This window comes from Vigna unguiculata, chromosome 7 (assembly GCF_037176805.1).
Source record: "Vigna unguiculata cultivar grain cowpea cultivar isolate G323 ecotype 2 chromosome 7, ASM3717680v1, whole genome shotgun sequence".
NCBI classification, from domain to species: domain Eukaryota; kingdom Viridiplantae; phylum Streptophyta; class Magnoliopsida; order Fabales; family Fabaceae; genus Vigna; species Vigna unguiculata.
The window spans coordinates 14,219,834-14,238,829 of NC_140798.1; the positions used below are offsets into that span (position 1 = coordinate 14,219,834).

The window sequence follows — 18,996 nt, forward strand, 5'->3', positions numbered from 1 at the left end:
AGGGTGATGGAAATTCCGCTGCGTAGCTATTCTTGGGTTGGATTCCCTGCTCTGAGTGCTCTTAGGGCACTGTGGCCCATACACTGTCTTTGCTCTATGAACATGTATTTTGGATAACTGTCCACTGTTTATTCTTATTCTTCTGTTTTGTTAATGGCATCGTGGTATACCTTAGTTTTCTCTCCGAATATTATGGATAATTGTAAGGAGTGACACTTATACTCCATGGTTTCATTCTTTTAGTATATCCCATGTGATGCTTCATTTTATTAAGCATATTTATTAAAATGGGACGTTACAAATTGGATTTTGGTTGACATTTTCCCTGAAAATCTTATAGTGTGTAATTCCTATTAATGTAAAAAAGAGTTATCGTGATTCTAATGGAAAGTGTAAAATGAAAATGTTGGTTTTTTTTCAAAATAACATGTCTTTAAGTGTTATATTTAAGATGAACAAGTTATTGCTATGATATTGGAAATTAATAGTAGAACTCTATTGAACAATATATTTGTACTATACTTAGGCGAACTTGGATAACCATACGGCCTAAACCGCCTACTAATAGTCCTATAACAAAACCAATAGATGGATAGTCAAGATTACATAGCGGCTTAGGCCGCCTACTATAAAATGTCACATTGTAATATAAAGCTGATAACTTCGAACTTAGGCCTCTCACAAATGTTCAAAACTTGGGCTCAACCCAGGGCTAGGCCCATAAAGAATATGAATATTGGCCCAAAATGACTCAAGAGGGGTCGAGCCCACAGGGGAAGACACATTAATGACTCTATAAATACGAGTGGACTCCAACAATTAAAGATATGCTTTTATTAATTCCCTAATCTGATATTTGACTTTTGAAAGTCTTTTGCTGACTTGATCATAGGAGACGACATGTACAAATCAAGAAAAAACCAGCTCGAGAAGTCAAGGATTGAGGTAAGACATTACTTGTGTTCCGTGCACATCCCTTATTTTGTTTTCGCAAGAACAATATTAATTCAGTAATGGTTCTACATAAGTCAAAGACGTCATTAATAAACCTCAAAACCTCAAACTTTATTTAATTATTTGCGTTGATGTATATGTGACCTATCTCTCACATAAGAAAGTATTTGGGAAATTAATTATTCGTTCAAAACTTTTACCTATTCTTAATGCATGTATATACGGTTTTTTTCCGTGGGCTTAATGCAACCGTTTAAGTTGTTTTATGTCTTCAATCCCAACTTTATATGAAATACAATTAATTACAATTAAATTACTTTTACCAATGTCTTTATTAATCTAATAATGACGACACTAAAATTTTAATAGTATTCATGGTCATAAATACGTAATGTGTGACAAAGGCCTAATTCTGTTATTTTGCATGTGTTCGGAGAATATTTTCAAATTACAAATAAAATAAAGGAAGAATGAAGAAACATCTCACAATTTAATGCTAATTGTCTTATTTTAAAAGATAATATATTCATTAAATATAAGTGCGACATCATTTCATATGGTTATGTTTTAAAATTATTTACTATATTTCTAGATATTTTCATTTTGATAAAATAAATTTATAAAATTATTAAATTAATGAAAATAATTTGTTACGAATGTTACTGAACCACATCAACAAAAGTATCCAGGTAAGTTTGGTAGGAGAAGTCTTTGATCTTTTACATGATAAAAACAAGACACCACCCAAGAGATTAGTTAAACATAAACTCACACATTAAATGCACACCATTAACTCAATTTGAAATATATATATATATATATATATATATATATATATATATATATATATATATATATATTATGTATATTTGCATGTAATAATATTCCTTTAGGCACTTTGTTCATGATTAAGAATAAACAAATACAAAGAGTCATTGAAGGAAAAAAAACTTGTGAAAATGTTTGATTCGTCTTATCAAATCACATGACTCCATTAATTACTACCAAAGCTATGACAGTTTAATAAGAGAAGGTACTTAAAAAAAAAAAAAAACACAACCAAAGGTTTGGTGTGGGATTTTATGTGCTGTAATTAATTTAACCTATTGTTTGTATTATGGCTAAGTTTTGGAGTTTTACAACAGAGGATCTATATATGGTACATAATAAATAGTAATTATATATAGACCCTATAAATGGACATGACATGGTGAAAAAAATACATACTTTCTCATAATTTTTATCTAGTTTATTCTTTTACAATATGAATCGTTAATAACTTCATGTCAACATTCAGATCATTCACTCTAATTTTTTTTTTTACAATGAGATAAATTTATTTATTATAAAGTAAAACTATAAAAAGTAGACAGGTATTTTATTTTGATCTTAAAAGGAAAAAGAAAAAGAAAAGGCTGTGATGAGGTGAACTTTCCGTCTTTACTTTTTGCTGCAAAAGGTAGATTTGTTGGGTGCTTTCATATGCACGTTGTGTTTAATCTGCATAAACAACCAACCAAAGAAGTGAAAGTAAGAGAAAAAGAAAGAAAAGAATGGTGTGGCTGACAATTCATGCACTTAGTTTTGGCATGTCACCACCACCAACCTTTCTTTTTGTATATTCTGCATGAACACAGATTCGTCAATATTGTTTTTTCCACAACTTATTTGATGAAGAATTAATTGAAGATGTGGTCCTCACTCCTCATTGCTCCTATTTACCAAACATGTTGGTGTGCTTTAAATTCTACATTAAAAAAACACACCATCATGCCATCACAGTCATTCACCACATCATCCACCATTATCTGAATTCCACCACCATCACCACCCACCTTACACCACTCTTCTACTGTAAAGCACAAACAAACAAAACCGCCCCTTCTCTCTTGCCAACACATTCGTTTTCCTAGTGAATGCAACAGTAAAATCACTATCAAACACCACCTTTGATCACACATGTCCACACCTACATACATATAAAATCAATGGTAAAGCTTTCCCATTTAAGAATATTAATGACCAATGTGCATGTTTTTTTTTTTTTGAGTGGTAATCAACTTAATTATCTTGCAAGAGTCTCAAAGTTTCTGTTTCAGTGAATCAACTTTAAATGAAACATCACAAGACAACATGTCGATAATCTTAATAATGATATATGGTATGCAGAAATATAATAAATAATATGTGTAATAATAATAATAATGTTTTTGTAGTGAATGCTAGTTATGTGGAATAATATTGTCTCTTCTTTCTCGTTGCCATATATAATGGTTTTGGGTTCTCATTCCGAAATTCATTGAAGCAGATCTTAGAATGAAGTAACTGTAGTGACGAGTCGTTTCAATTGACCTTTTTGGCTCCGTTCACCGAAAGCAAAAATTTCTGGAGAATCTGCTACACAAAGTTTCCGATTCCCACACGGAACTAATTCGCTGTTAAACAGCAACACACGGAAGCGTAGTTATTAATTAATTTGTTAGAAAGAAACAAGACATTATTAAAAAGGTGTAATAAGAGAGAGCCTCTTTCTCTCTCTTCGTTGTAATAGCATATGCTGCCTACTCGCCACCATCATTCGTCGTCGCTGGTGATTGTCGTTTCAGCTTTTCTCTGTATCGCAATTGGGGTTGACAAACCAGTGCGTCACGTCACCATCGAATTCAGAAACCACCCGGGTGGGGAATTTTGTGTATTTGCCCATTGGCTGTCTTTTGTTGTCTACAAAATTTGATTTTCAGTGCGACCCCACTGCAACGCCAGCATCCTTATTTTCTCTTTCTTCGTCTAATGTGTTGTTGAAATAAACCTCTTTCTCTTTGTTTTCACGTCCCTTTGGTTCTCCACATTTTCTGTATTCTGAGATGCCCCTTCTCTTCTCTTCGGCTAGTGGTTCTTTTCAATCCGTTTCTTCTTCATTAACGCATTGTTTGAAATAATGGGTGTCGCACGATTTTTCCATCATGTTCTGGGATTGTCCGTGTTGGAACTTGCGACAATCTGCGTCAACCTCACTTTTGTTCTTTTGTTTCTCTTTGTTGTCTCGGTGAGGCGTGCTATTGTGTACCAGGGTGGATTGCGATTTGGTAAGAATGGGGACAGCGGCAATGCCAGCCCAATCTGTAGTGTCATTGATGAAGAAACGCGTGGTGTTAGAATCGGTTTGGTGTTCAAGTTGTCAGTGGTGTCTTGTTTCTATGTTTTGATTGTGCATGTTTTGGCCTTGGGGTTCGAAGGGGGTGCTCTAGTTTGGGGTGAGGCTGACGTGGATTTGTCTCTTCTCTCTGTGCCTGCTGCACAGGTTTTGGCTTGGTTTGTGTTGAGCTTCTCGGCCTTGCATTGCAAGTTCAAGGTGTCAGAGAGGTTTCCAGTTTTGTTGAGAGTTTGGTGGTTTTTGTCCTTTGTTATTTGCTTGTGTACTTTGTATGTTGATGGGAGAGGGTTTTGGGAGGATGGTTTTCAACATCTATGTTCTCGTGCCGTCTCAAATGTTGCTGCCACTCCACCTCTTGCATTCTTGTTTGTGGTTGCAGTCAGGGGTGACACTGGTATAAGAGTTTGTCGGAACTCTGATCTTCAAGAGCCATTACTCGTTGAGGAGGAACCCGGGTGTCTCAGGGTTACTCCTTATAGAGATGCTGGAATTTTTAGTTTGGTAACTCTTTCTTGGCTGAATCCACTTCTTTCAGTTGGTGCTAAGAGACCACTTGAGCTTAAGGACATTCCACTCGTTGCACCAAGAGACAGAGCTAAGACTAGTTATAAGATTCTGAATTCTAATTGGGAGAGATTGAAAGCTGAAAATGACAATCCCTCTAAGCAACCTTCTTTGGCATGGGCGATTCTCAAGTCATTCTGGAAAGAGGCAGCTTTGAATGCTATCTTTGCTGGTTTGAATACTTTGGTGTCATATGTAGGGCCTTACATGATAAGTTACTTTGTGGATTACTTGGGTGGCAAGGAGACCTTCCCCAATGAGGGATATACCCTTGCTGGTATATTTTTTGTGTCGAAGCTTGTGGAGACTGTGACAACTAGGCAGTGGTATCTAGGAGTGGATATCTTGGGCATGCATGTTAGGTCAGCCCTAACTGCTATGGTATATAGAAAGGGACTCAGACTATCAAGCTCTGCCAAGCAAAGTCACACAAGTGGGGAGATTGTCAACTACATGGCTGTTGATGTTCAGAGGGTCGGGGACTTCTCTTGGTACCTTCATGACATGTGGATGCTTCCTCTGCAGATTGTTCTTGCCCTTTTTATTCTGTATAAGAATATCGGAATTGCTTCTATCGCAACATTGATTGCTACTATCGTTTCCATTGTTGTCACGGTTCCTGTGGCTAGGATACAAGAAGATTATCAGGACAAATTGATGACTGCCAAAGATGAAAGGATGAGAAAGACATCAGAGTGTCTTAGGAACATGAGGATTCTCAAGCTGCAAGCTTGGGAGGACAGATACCGATTGAAGTTGGAGGAAATGCGTGGAGTAGAGTACAAGTGGCTAAGGAAAGCACTCTACTCTCAGGCTTTCATAACTTTCATATTCTGGAGCTCCCCTATATTTGTTTCAGTTGTCACTTTCGCTACTTCCATATTGTTGGGGGGCCAGTTGACTGCTGGTGGCGTTCTCTCTGCTCTAGCTACTTTCAGAATTCTCCAAGAACCTCTGAGGAATTTTCCTGACTTGGTGTCAACCATGGCTCAGACAAAAGTTTCTACTGATCGCATATCTACTTTCCTTCAGGATGAAGAATTGCAGGAAGATGCCACTATCATAATGCCGCGTGACCTTTCTAACATGGCCGTAGAAATCAGGGATGGTGTCTTCTGCTGGGACTCTTCTTTGCCTAGGCCTACTCTATCAGGAATACATATGAAAGTGGAAAAGGGGATGAGCGTGGCTGTTTGTGGCATGGTCGGTTCTGGCAAGTCAAGTTTTCTTTCTTGCATCCTTGGAGAGATTCCCAAGCTGTCTGGTGAAGTACGTTATTCCTAAGGATAGAATAATATTTTAAATCTTTATGCATCGCTATTTGTCCATTTGAAATACTCTTGCTGTTTATGTCCGTTTTACCTGATGAATTGGATGATCCTGCAGGTAAAAGTGTGTGGTTCTGTTGCATACGTCCCCCAATCTGCTTGGATTCAGTCAGGAAATATAGAAGAAAATATCCTGTTTGGCTCCCCAATGGACAAAGCAAAGTACAAGAATGTTCTTCATGCTTGTTCACTGAAAAAGGATCTAGAGCTTTTCTCACATGGAGACCAGACAATTATTGGTGACAGAGGTATAAATTTGAGCGGTGGCCAGAAGCAGCGCGTTCAGCTTGCACGAGCACTCTACCAAGATGCTGATATTTACCTCCTTGATGATCCCTTCAGTGCAGTTGATGCCCACACTGGATCGGAATTATTTAGGGTTAGTTTCCTTAAGCTTGGAGTTAATGATGCTGTTTAAATGATTTTTTGGGCAGACAGTTTAAATTCATTTGATTTGGCTTAATCTATATGTCGTGTAACTGCAGGAGTATGTATTGACAGCACTAGCAAATAAGACAGTTATTTTTGTGACCCATCAAGTTGAATTTCTCCCTTCTGCTGATATGATACTGGTATGGCCGTATTTGTCTGTCTTGCACATTCATGAATTTATTCAGTAAAAGACCTGGATGATGTTTATATTTCAGGTGTTTTTTTTAATCATTTTAAAAGTACATTTCAACTTTTTGGCCATTCAAAGTTATGTATTCCCTGCATGATCAGGAGTTGAACTCTACTGTTTCCCCTGAAGGATTTTTTTCGCCCCCCATATCCTGGTTGGCTCTTAATTTTTTTGTTTCTATATTACAATCTGGTATTTCATAATACCTTCACTGTTTTCAATTATGGTTCTTATTTCCTTTACTATATTCAATATTTAAAAAAAAAAATCAGAACTTGACAAGTATACCACATTGACTAGAGATAAGGCAATTTCATAGTATATAAGTGAGATGCAATCCTCACCTTACAAGTTGGTTTTGTGGGATTGAGTTAGATTTAAAGCTCACTCCTAACATGGTATCAGAGCCATTGTTTAAATTAAAGTTTATCCTAACGAACTTTCTTGGACATTTTGTTCCACCCGATATCGGGCTGCTAACGGACCACCCATTAATTTCTAGTCCCACGCATGAGATGTCTATACCTCAGCGTGAGGGGGTGTGTTGGAAGTTCCACATTGACCAGAGATAAGGCAATCTCATAGTATATAAGGGAGGTGCAAGCCATGAACTTTCTTGGACATTCTGTCAAAGCAGTCAATTTTAAGATAGAATATGCGATATTTTTAATGTGATAATGTTATATATTGACATGAGATGTTGACAACCTGTAAAAGCAATGCGAGAGGAAAGTTATTACATCTATATGAAATTTTAACTGTGCACACAATCGAGTGAAGCTGCTTATTTGATAATGGAACTCTTTCTTGCCTCCCTCACCTAATATTGTTCTGTTTTATGGAAGTTTGCTACTGAGTTACTCCAATCTATTGGTGTCATTATGGTAATTGAATGTTTTGCCAGTATTTTAAAAAAGCTTTCCTTTTCTTGTTTGGTACATCATTGATCCCTAGTCTCCCTTTATTTGTCAAGTTGTGTAATTTACCTTTACCTATAAAGATATTTTATTCTTCCAAGAATTCTCTTTTCGTTCTATTTCTCACTTTATTTTTTCAATCTGGTAGGTTCTTAAAGAAGGTCATATCATACAGGCAGGAAAATATGATGATCTTTTACAAGCAGGAACAGATTTCAAAACTCTAGTTTCGGCTCACCATGAAGCAATAGAGGCCATGGATATTCCTAATCACTCAGACGATTCAGATGAAAATGTACCTTTGGAGGAATCTATTATGAACAGTAAGACATCCATTTCTTCTGCATATGATATTGACAGTTTGGCAAAGGAAGTTCAAGAGGGATCATCGGATCAGAAAGCAATTAAGGAGAAGAAGAAAGCAAAACGCTCAAGGAAAAAACAGCTTGTTCAGGAAGAGGAGAGGGTTAGAGGTAGAGTCAGCATGATGGTCTACTGGTCGTACATGGCTGCAGCATATAAAGGTTTATTGATTCCACTCATAGTCATGGCACAAACATTATTTCAGTTCCTCCAGATTGCTAGTAATTGGTGGATGGCTTGGGCAAATCCTCAAACTGAGGGAGACCAGCCCAGAGTAACACCTACTGTTCTTCTTCTTGTGTACATGGCCCTCGCTTTTGGGAGCTCATGGTTTATTTTTGTAAGGGCTGTTCTCGTGGCTACATTTGGTCTAGCAGCTGCACAGAAGCTTTTCTTCAACATGCTTAGAAGCATTTTCCATGCACCAATGTCTTTCTTTGACTCTACACCAGCTGGGAGGATCTTGAATCGTGTAAGTTCTATTGTTTATCTCTTTCACCTTGTGTTTTCGCTATTGTCTGTTCGTGTGTGGTGTGCATCATATAATGGGCTATTTGTATCCACCAGGTTTCAATTGATCAAAGTGTGGTAGATCTTGACATTCCATTTAGACTTGGAGGGTTTGCTTCATCAACAATACAGCTTATTGGCATTGTTGCTGTAATGACAGATGTTACATGGCAAGTTTTGCTCCTTGTAGTCCCCATGGCTATTCTTTGTCTGTGGATGCAGGTAATTAATAATCGTCTTATGTTTTTAATCTTTAGAACTGCTTTCTTAAAAGAAACAGAAAAAAATTGTGCTCTTAAGCCAAAATTGAAGTCATGAAAGATAGAATAAGGTGCATTTATTTGAGAAAAATGAATTCATCTCTTTTTGGGAACAAATTATTCAAGGGAAAGGAGAAGACACAGTGACAAAGGACTATAAATCCTTCATTAATACATTGCATCTTTTCTTGTTTGTCTAGTACCCTGAGTTGTAATTAAATGAAAATTTTGACCATCAATTAATTCCTTGCAGAAATACTACATGGCTTCCTCAAGGGAACTGGTACGTATTGTGAGCATCCAGAAATCTCCAATTATACATCTTTTTGGTGAATCAATTGCGGGAGCAGCCACCATTAGAGGGTTTGGACAAGAAAAAAGGTTCATGAAGAGGAATCTCTATCTTCTGGATTGTTTTGCACGACCATTCTTCTGTAGTCTTGCAGCTATTGAGTGGCTCTGCCTGCGCATGGAATTACTTTCAACCTTTGTATTTGCTTTCTGCCTGGTATTGCTTGTTAGCCTTCCCCATGGAAGTATTGATCCCAGTGAGTTTTTCATTCTGATTACTTGTTTTGTGTCCCTATTTTCACAAGTGATTTGTCTATTCCTGGTATTACTTACACTGTGTGATAGGAAAGGGCACAAGTTCTGGTTTGAGATCACGCAGAATGCAATAATTGATAACATATGTTACTTTTCTGTGAAGGCATGGCTGGACTTGCTGTAACGTATGGCCTGAATTTAAATGCACGTCTATCAAGGTGGATACTCAGTTTTTGCAAACTAGAAAATAAAATTATATCCATTGAAAGAATTTATCAGTACAGCCAAGTTCCTACTGAAGCGCCAGCAATTATTGAGGATTATCGCCCTCCATCCTCATGGCCAGAGAATGGGACAATCCAATTAATTGATCTGAAGGTACCCAGCTCAGCTTCACATTAAGAATGTTTTTTGTTTTCACTAAGAAGGCTTATTCTGTTTTGTCTATAATTTCATCTTATGAAATTTTGTTTTCTTTTCTTCCTTTAGTCTATTTATAGTTGTAATTGTTGCAAGTTGCACACATTTTAGCATCTAAACTATGCTCTTAGCAATGTTACATGCACCAAAGGTTTTATAATGATTTTTCTACTGCAATTATCTCTTTCTCATGATGATGGATCTCCTTTTGAAGGTACGTTACAAGGAAAATCTTCCTGTGGTGCTTCATGGAGTATCCTGCACATTTCCTGGTGGGAAGAAGATTGGAATAGTTGGTCGTACTGGCAGTGGCAAATCTACGTTGATTCAAGCACTATTTCGATTGGTTGAACCAGAAGCAGGGAGTATCTTCATAGACAACATTAACATTTCAGCTATTGGCCTTCATGACCTTAGAAGCCATTTGAGTATCATACCACAAGATCCAACCTTATTTGAAGGCACCATTCGAGGAAATCTCGATCCTCTTGAAGAGCACTCTGACAAAGAGATTTGGGAAGTATGTATTACTTGAATAATTATATTTATTTAGAATTGCACAGAAAAAAATAAATCCAAAATTGCATTTGGGTTTCAAATGTGTAGGTATGGTTTGAGATAGATATTAAATTGTTTTTATAGAGAAAATGAGTATTATTATTACTAAAGTAGGAGTAGGACTGTTGGGGGTTACCTTTGCTTAATTGCTTTGAGTTTACCTTTTCACAGGCCCTAGATAAGTCTCAACTTGGTGAGATCATCCGTGAAAAGGGGCGAAAGCTTGATATGCCAGGTAGGACTTCAACAACTGGAATATGCCTTTGTATCTTTTCTTTCCATACCCCATAAGAGTGAGAGAGGAAAGGTTGTTTGCAATCACAAGTTGCTATGTGAAGATTTTTTTTTTTTTTTTTTTTTTTAAATCTGCAGTGCTGGAAAATGGAGATAATTGGAGTGTAGGACAGCGGCAACTTGTTTCTTTGGGTCGAGCTCTGCTGAAGCAATCAAAGATACTTGTACTTGATGAAGCAACTGCATCAGTCGATACTGCTACTGATAATCTTATACAGAAGATTATTAGAAGGGAGTTTAGAGATTGCACTGTCTGCACTATTGCACATCGTATTCCTACTGTTATTGACAGTGATCTGGTGCTGGTACTCAGTGATGGTGCGTATATTGCAGCTTTGGGAAATGGTTCGAATAAAGTAACTTTCACATGCCAACTAAATGAAGTAACTTGCAATCATTAAAAATAATTGACATCAATCGCAGATTCTCATTTCAAAACGCTAGATCTAGTTACATTGTTTGTACTATCAGTTTGAATAAAAGTTGTAAAAAGAATAGGATAAAATAAGAAAGTAAAATGAATTAAACATGTTTGTCTCAAATTTTATGTATTTTTTTCTCATCTGATTTCTTGGTTCTTTAGTCAACAACGTACCCAAAATATCTGTCAGTAAATTTTTGAGTTATTGGGATGGTTGGATCGGTCTTCATTTGTATGGTTCACAGCTTGTGAAGTCAATTTTGACATTTTACAGGTCGAGTTGCAGAGTTTGACACTCCAACAAGGCTATTAGAGGACAAATCATCTATGTTTTTGAAGTTGGTGACTGAGTATTCATCACGGTCAAGTGGCATAGCAGACTTTTAAACCAGATGAATATGCATCAAAACCTTCAACGTTGGAGGTGGGAAGAACTCAAGAACCTTCAGAGTCAGTGTCAGCACGAGCTCAAGACATTTCAAATGTTGAAACAATATTGATGCCTCAGTTGCTGCCACTGCTGCATTCGGCACATACCGAGACATAAAGTGAGCATATACACATAAGTCCTTACGGATCAAGCACTCCAGCGGCGGGAGGAACTTAGTTTCCACATTGAAAGCACCCATAAGTTGATTCAACCCCTTGACTTGAACAGCATTGAGGATCCATGCCATGATTGGCTTAGTTGTATAATACAGAATAAGATGATTAGTCTTTCAGGAAAGGAAAAACATGGGCGTCTGAATATGAATATGGTTTCAAATTTGAATAATGTTGAATAACACGCAGTTTTGAGAATGAGGCAGTAGGCTTTTGCATGCTTAGAAGAGTGTAGAGTCGGAACTTGTCTTTTGTATTACACTTTTTCTTGTTTGTTTCAGAATTATTTTAGGTCATTCATTGGCTGAAATTTTCCCCTTAACTTGGCTCCTTCCATTTTGCTATTTGGTTATTTTAGGAAATTAAATGTTTATGTAAGAAGGAAGAAAATAAATAGTTAGTTGGTCGGTTAGGAGGTCTCGATGTTATAGTCTTCCTAATGAGAAAACTATATATAGGTGGGGTTTCGCTGTCATGGGGATGTTATGTTTTTGTTTGAGAAGTTGGACAACATTCGTAGTGTCTTGTGTGAAGGGTAACATTTTCCCTTGATTGTATTCTTGTCATCTTGCTGTGGTGAAATAAACGAGACAAATTCAATATTGTGTAGGTGTGCTACTCGTGTTCTTGGGTGGGTAAATCACGAATATCAGTTTCTTTAATCAAGAAACCTAACATTTGGTCAAACCTACTTATATGAGGGGAGAGAACAATGGAAGGAAGAATAGTTGCGTTGGAGAAATTGGCCAGCAAACATGGAAGAGTGATATTTGAAATGCAAGATAACTTTCAAGAAATTAAATATTTGTTGTGTCACTTCAAGAGGAGGGAAGAAAGCTCTGATGGTCCACATGTATCTCAAGGGTTAAGTCCAATCAAAGGCTAACAAGATGATGCATGTTGGAGCATTAAAGTAGACTTTAATTTTGGGTCAATCGTTTAGGCCATGCTTTGAAAATAATGTAAAATTACTAGAAGTAGTTTTGGATCATAAATGATCTAGCTTTTCCAATTGGGTCAATTCAAGTCCAATTAAAAAAGTCTAGACCAAGTTTGCATCTAGCCTTAGTCATGAGTTGCAAATTTAGCACATGTATTAAATGAGAAAAGTGTGACATGTCACATGGCATGTGATCTACTTTTTGTGGATCTTAGATCTAGATCTAAATCTAGACACATGTGCTTCACATGGCCACCTTGCATTTGCATTCCATTTAGTTTTGAATTTTGATTTCATTTTAGGAAATGCTCTCTACTATAAATAAGAGACTCTACACTCTTTGTAAGGTTACTTTTGAATGGTAATAGACTTGTTGTTGAGATCACTCCACCCCTGTTGCCTCAAGAGTCACTTGCTAGAATAATTTTCTACCAAAACTCCTCTAGCCCCCTTCCCTAGAATAGACTTCTTTTCTTGGCTTCATCTCCACTTCATCTTCATTGCTTCAAGAACCTTCAAGCTTGACTCCACTTCTTCATTCCAACTGCATTTTCGTTGCCTCCATGGATCTCCTCTTCCCCATTTTGGTGCAAGGAGGTTCATCACGTAAACTTGTCCCGTAAACATGACCCCTACAATCGACCTGTAAATTCAACCGTAAACTCAAACAAAAAACATGACTCGTAAAATCAACCTGAAAATTCGACCCTGTATAATACGACCCTAATGACGACCCGCAAACTCGATCTAAAAATTCGATCCGTAAACTTGACCAGCAAAATTGATGGATAAAACACGATACATAATCTCAATTTATAAACCTAACTCGTAAACTCGACCTATAAACTAGACCCGTAAACTCGTTGGTAAAATCGAACCAGAAACTGGATCTGTAAACTAAACCCGAAAACAGGACAAGTAAACTTGGCTCGTACACCTGATCCATAAACTTGGCTTGAAAACTCGACTCATAAACTCGGCCCATAAACCTATCCCATAAAATCGACCCATAAAAACATCATGTAAAATTGACCCAAAAATTCGATCGTAAACTCGAACCGAAAACACGACCCATAAAATCAACATAAAATTGACCCCATAAAATTTGAGCCATAATCATGAACAATAAACTTAACTAACTTATTTAACTCGTAAAACACGATTCGTAATCCCGATCCGTAAACTCAACTCGAAAAGTTGAAACAAAACTTAACCAGTAAACTAGAATCGTAAACACGACCAGTAAACTCGGCCCATAAATCTGACTCATAAACTTGGCCCAAAAATTTGAATCGTAAAATTGGCCCGTAGATCTATCCAATAAAGTCGATCGTAAACTTGTCTCGTAAACACAACCCCTACAATCGACCTGTAAATTCAACTGTAAACTCAAACAGAAAACATGACTCGTAAAATCAACCTGAAAATTCGACCCTATATAATACGACCCTAATCATGACCTACAAACTCGATATTTAAACTCGACCTATAAATTCGATCCGTAAACTCAAGCAACAAATTTTACCTATAAAATACTACTTGTAATCTCAATTTGTAAAACCTAGTCCGTAAATTCAACTCATAAACGTGCCAGTAAACTAGACCCATAAACTCAGCAGTTAAATGGACACGTAAACTGGATTTGTAAACTCAACTCGAAAACATGACTAGTAAACTCGGCCTGTACCCAATGTGTCTGAATTATCCCTTTTTGATGTAGACAGAGAATCTAATTTGAGGACAAATCCTTCTCAAGAGGGAAAGAATGATTGAGGTGTGGCAATGAGCAAGGACAAGGATCCACTTGAAGAACTTGGAGGACCTTTGACACAGTCTAGAGCAAAGAAAGCAAAAGAAGTTTTGCAGCAAGTGTTGTCAATATTATTTGAATACAAGCCCAAGTTTGAAGGAGAAAAGACAAAAGTTGTAAATTTCATCGTGGTCCAAATGGAAGAGGACTAACGCGCCACATTGATGCAGTTTCTTTTATTTAAATAAGGGCCCAATGCTTTGTAAAATTGGCTGACCAAATTATGTTTTCGGTTAACCAATTAATGAGCTTTAGTTTTGCTTTTCAATTCAAGTTGTAATAAGGACCTATTTGACAACTTAAGAACCAGCCTTTGGAAGACCAAGAGAACCTTGCTGAATACTTTTTGATGACTTTTGGCTGCCACATTTTCAGTTACAATGAACCATTAGAGAGGATTGGTGTTCTGAAATTTGAAAAATTCCATCTTTTGGTAACACTTTTTCAATTTTTTTATTATTTTTTACCATTTACAATTTAAATAATTCATCTTTTATATGTAAAAATTACTCAAAATTTGACGAGAAACTTATTGGTCAATATTCAAAGGGAATTGGTATTTTGAAATTTCAAAAATTCCATCATTTTGTAGAAGTTTTTAAATTTTTTTTTTTTACTATTTTTTACTATTTACAATTTAAAGAATTGAAATTTTTTACATAAAAATTGTTCAAAATTTCACGAGAGACTTATTGGCCAATATTTAAAAGGGATTGGTGTTCTGAAATTTAAAAAATTCTATCATTTTGTAACAGTTTTTTAATTTTTTTCACTATTTTTCACTATTTACAATTTAAATAATTGATAATTAATATATAATATTGCTCAAAATTTCATAACGAACAGGTTGGTCGGTACTCAAAGGGATTGGTGTTTTGAAATTTGAAAAATTTCATCTTTTGTTAAAGCTTTTTTTAATTTTTTTTACTATTTTTTACTGTAACATCCCTAAGGAATATTACTTAATTAAATAAATAAATAAAGAAAAAGAAGTTAAAACGTCGTAATATTATTATTCCCAAACGCGGGAAAAATTTAAAATGTTCAAACAACGCGCCAACATTTATAAAGTAGTAGTAATAAAAATGTTCAACTTCCAAAATCCTTTAACATAAAAGAAATCATAGTAAAATCTCCTAGCTCTAATCCTAGTTAGCCCTCACTCCGTCGTCTGCACATCCACAACATCACCTGTATCATCATCTGCTCCCGTATAACGAATCACACGATCATCGCCAATCACAAACAGAAAGGGTGAGCTGATAAAATTTGAAATAAAGTATAAATTAATAGAATATATAATTAAGACACCCATCTTATTCATTCTACTTAGTTCTTGGCCAAGATCTTATCCCCAAGACTTTTCTGCCTTCACATCACACATATAGTTAGTCTTGGATTCAGGATTTATGATGCTCACACGAACCTGCCCGCTCGTGGTCCTGCCTCTACGAACCTCCCCGCTCGTAGTCCTGCTCTATGGACCTAGTAGTCCAACACATGTGATCCACCAACTACGTACCTCCCCGCACGCAACATCTCTCAAGTGTGAGCACGGAACATACGAACCTACCTCGCTCGTATCCCCACACGAGAGTAACTGGATATGAACCTACTCGCTCATATCATCACATGTTCACCACCATCCATGAACCTACCTGCTCATGGCACAACATCTCCCGATCTAAGTGTAGAGTCATTGCGTTAAAACATCACACACAAGCCATTAACAGTAGCATTATCGCTTGGCACAACCTAATCGCCGCCAGGCGAATTCTGCCCAGACCGCCTAGCGGTACAAGTCCCACCGCCAGGCGCCAGCCCACAAGCATAACCCGATTTCCATTCTACTGCCTAACGGGTCACCCCCTGCTGCCAGGCGCTATATCAGTAGTGCACTCCTGCTAGTTTTTGCACTCAAAACTGATCATAACTTAGCCCAACCTTCATTCCAATTTCATTCATTCTCATTTCATAATCGATTGCTTAAGTTCATAGCTCTAAGCAACAATCATATAATTCCATCACGTATGGATAATTAACAACATCTTCCATCCACTTGATTCAAGTTCATTTCTACCACTTAGACTTCACTAATTCATGACAGCATACTATACCCAGTAAAATTGTCCATCCTTAATTTATTCCTACTGTATCATCTATGCTTGTATCATCTAACCTTTAGTCACTCTCCTATCCCATAATTAACACTTGGTATTAGATATTTTCACCATTCAGTCATTATACATACATTAATCCAATTCCTTACACATGGAAATCGATAATCCTGCTTAGTTATCCATCCTTCTTCCATTTCCCTGCTACAGAGTACATACCATTCCTCAGTGTTCATTATAGTCCTTGCATCGATTCACCAGGATCACCCCATTCCATTACATACATTGCCTAGTTCATCACTAATTCCTTAACCCACTAAGGCATTCTTTCTCATGTCCCAGTTGTACACCACCCAACAAACCTATGCTTTCCAAACTTGAAATGTTTAATTAGAATTACCAATCTCCCTTTCTTGCATTAACATTCCTACAACCACACCATAATATGATCATACCTTCAATTACTATAGGTATATTGTCCATTCCCGTTTCACCAATTAATTTTCAGTACCACTCACTCACCTAGGTTTCTCCCTCATTTTTCCACTACATAAACGCATAGACCCGTACCTACACCACGCCATCACCTGGCGGCAAGCAAGGCGCCGCCAGGCGGTGTATCAGTACCTAGCCTAAACCTAGGCTTCTCCATACATGTGAGAATTCAGCCCCTTTCCAGTATCCATCCCTGTTACTAAACACACCAAGATGCGACAATACATATACAATGGACTAAACTTCCTGTGCTCAATTCAATTTATAATGTTTTCTTATTCTTTACTCTCTTGAATCAATCCAATTTTCGTTCCATTCCACCATTGCACATATGATCATGGGATATCATGTACGAGTATGTCTAAAACTCTGCCATACCCACAATGTTAATCAGTTTCATATCAACAAGGCACCCAATAGGGTATACACATATCGATTCCAGAAATCACATTGACTTTCAGCACAAACAACATCAAAACAACAAAAAGAAACACGAACAGTGTCGCACCACCTGGCGGATATTCATCCCTGCTAGGCGGATATTCATCCCTGCCAGGCGGTTCATGCCAACAAACAAAAAGACAATGCATATACTGATGAGCCGCCTGGCAGCTCGGGCCTTACCACCAGGCGATTTCTGGGCAAAAACATCGTATAGGATTTATAACATGCAAAAGTAGCTCCCCTTACCTAGAATCCTTGCTCAAATTCGAATTTGGGTGTGTGTGTCTTAAACCCAAAAGCTCCCTTGCCTTTGCTCCCTCTCCAACAATGGTTTTCACTGCAGCACTCCTGAAGTTTGGCAAAAACAATTTAGGATTACATTATGGCTACTCACATTCGAATATATCAACAAAATAATGCACGGATTAAAATAATACCCAATTGGCATACATAGAACTTGAACCCAAGTCCTTTCACACAAGAAAATACTCTCAACCATTTAAGCTAGTACTTTTCCACATCATAGCATTCCACATTAAATGTCTTAAAGGTTTCTATTACCCGCATTTATTAAATAATTATTTAATTAACTATTTAATTTTCTCAGGTCTTACATTTACCATTCAAAATTTAAATAATTTATATTTTGTATATAAAAATTGCTCAAAATTTGACAAGAAACTTATTGGCCAATAGTTAAAATGGATTACTTTTCTGAAATTTCAAAAATTCCATCATTTTGTAGCAGTTTTTATTTTTTTTACTATTTACAATTTAAAAAATTGATATTTTATATGTAATATTGCTAAAAATTTCATAATGAACATGTTGGTCGGTACTTAGAAGGGATTGGTGTTCTAAAATTTGAAAATTTCCATCTTTTGCTAACACTTTTTCAATTTTTATTACTATTTTTTACCATTTATAATTTAAATAATTCATATTTTACTTATAAAAATTGCTCAAAATTTGACGAGAAACTTTTTGACCAATATTCAAAGAGGATTGGTGTTTTGTAAATTCAAAAATTCCATTATTTTATAGCGTTTTTTTAAATTTTTTTAAATTTTTACTTTTTTTTGATATTTTTTACTATTTTACAATTTAAATAATTGATATTTTATATACAAATTGCTTAGAATTTCACAAGAAATAGGTTGACCAATACTTGGTTGGGTTTGGTATTCTTAAATTTGATAAATTTCATCTCTTGGTAACACTTTTTTTGTACTATTTGCAATTTAAATAAATGATATTTTGTATATGAAATTGCTCTAAATTTCACAACAAACAAGTTGGCAAATACTCAGAGGGAATTGGTGTTCTGAAATTTGACAAATTCCATCTTAGATAAAACTTATTTAATTTTCTTTTACTATTTTTACCATTTATAATTTAAATAATTGATATTTTAAATATAAAAATTGATCAAAATTTCACCACAAATAGGTTGGTCGATACTTAGAGGGGATTGGTGTTTTGAAATTTGAAAAATTTCATCTTTTGGTAACACTTTTTATTTTTACTTTTTTACTATTTTTTACCATTCACAATTTAAATTATTCATATTTTATACATAAAAATTTCTCTAAATGTAACGTGAAACTTGTTGGCCAATTCTCAAAATGGAATTGGTGTTCTGAAATTTAAAAAATTTCAATTTTTGGTAATACTTT

At 36.1% G+C, this 18,996-nt stretch overlaps 1 protein-coding gene across 1 annotated transcript; it reads left to right on the forward strand.

Annotated features, from left to right (window-relative positions):
• The first annotated feature begins 3,251 nt into the window (after positions 1-3,251).
• Positions 3,252-11,836, forward strand: LOC114192569 (ABC transporter C family member 5-like). Its single transcript, XM_028082329.2, has 11 exons — positions 3,252-5,941; positions 6,059-6,379; positions 6,486-6,572; positions 7,688-8,374; positions 8,470-8,634; positions 8,926-9,220; positions 9,382-9,596; positions 9,853-10,158; positions 10,368-10,431; positions 10,569-10,808; positions 11,186-11,836. The coding sequence occupies exons 1-11, from the start codon at positions 3,893-3,895 to the stop codon at positions 11,296-11,298; spliced, it is 4,542 nt and encodes a 1,513-aa protein (XP_027938130.1). The 5' UTR covers positions 3,252-3,892; the 3' UTR covers positions 11,299-11,836.
• Positions 11,837-18,996: the final 7,160 nt, after the last annotated feature.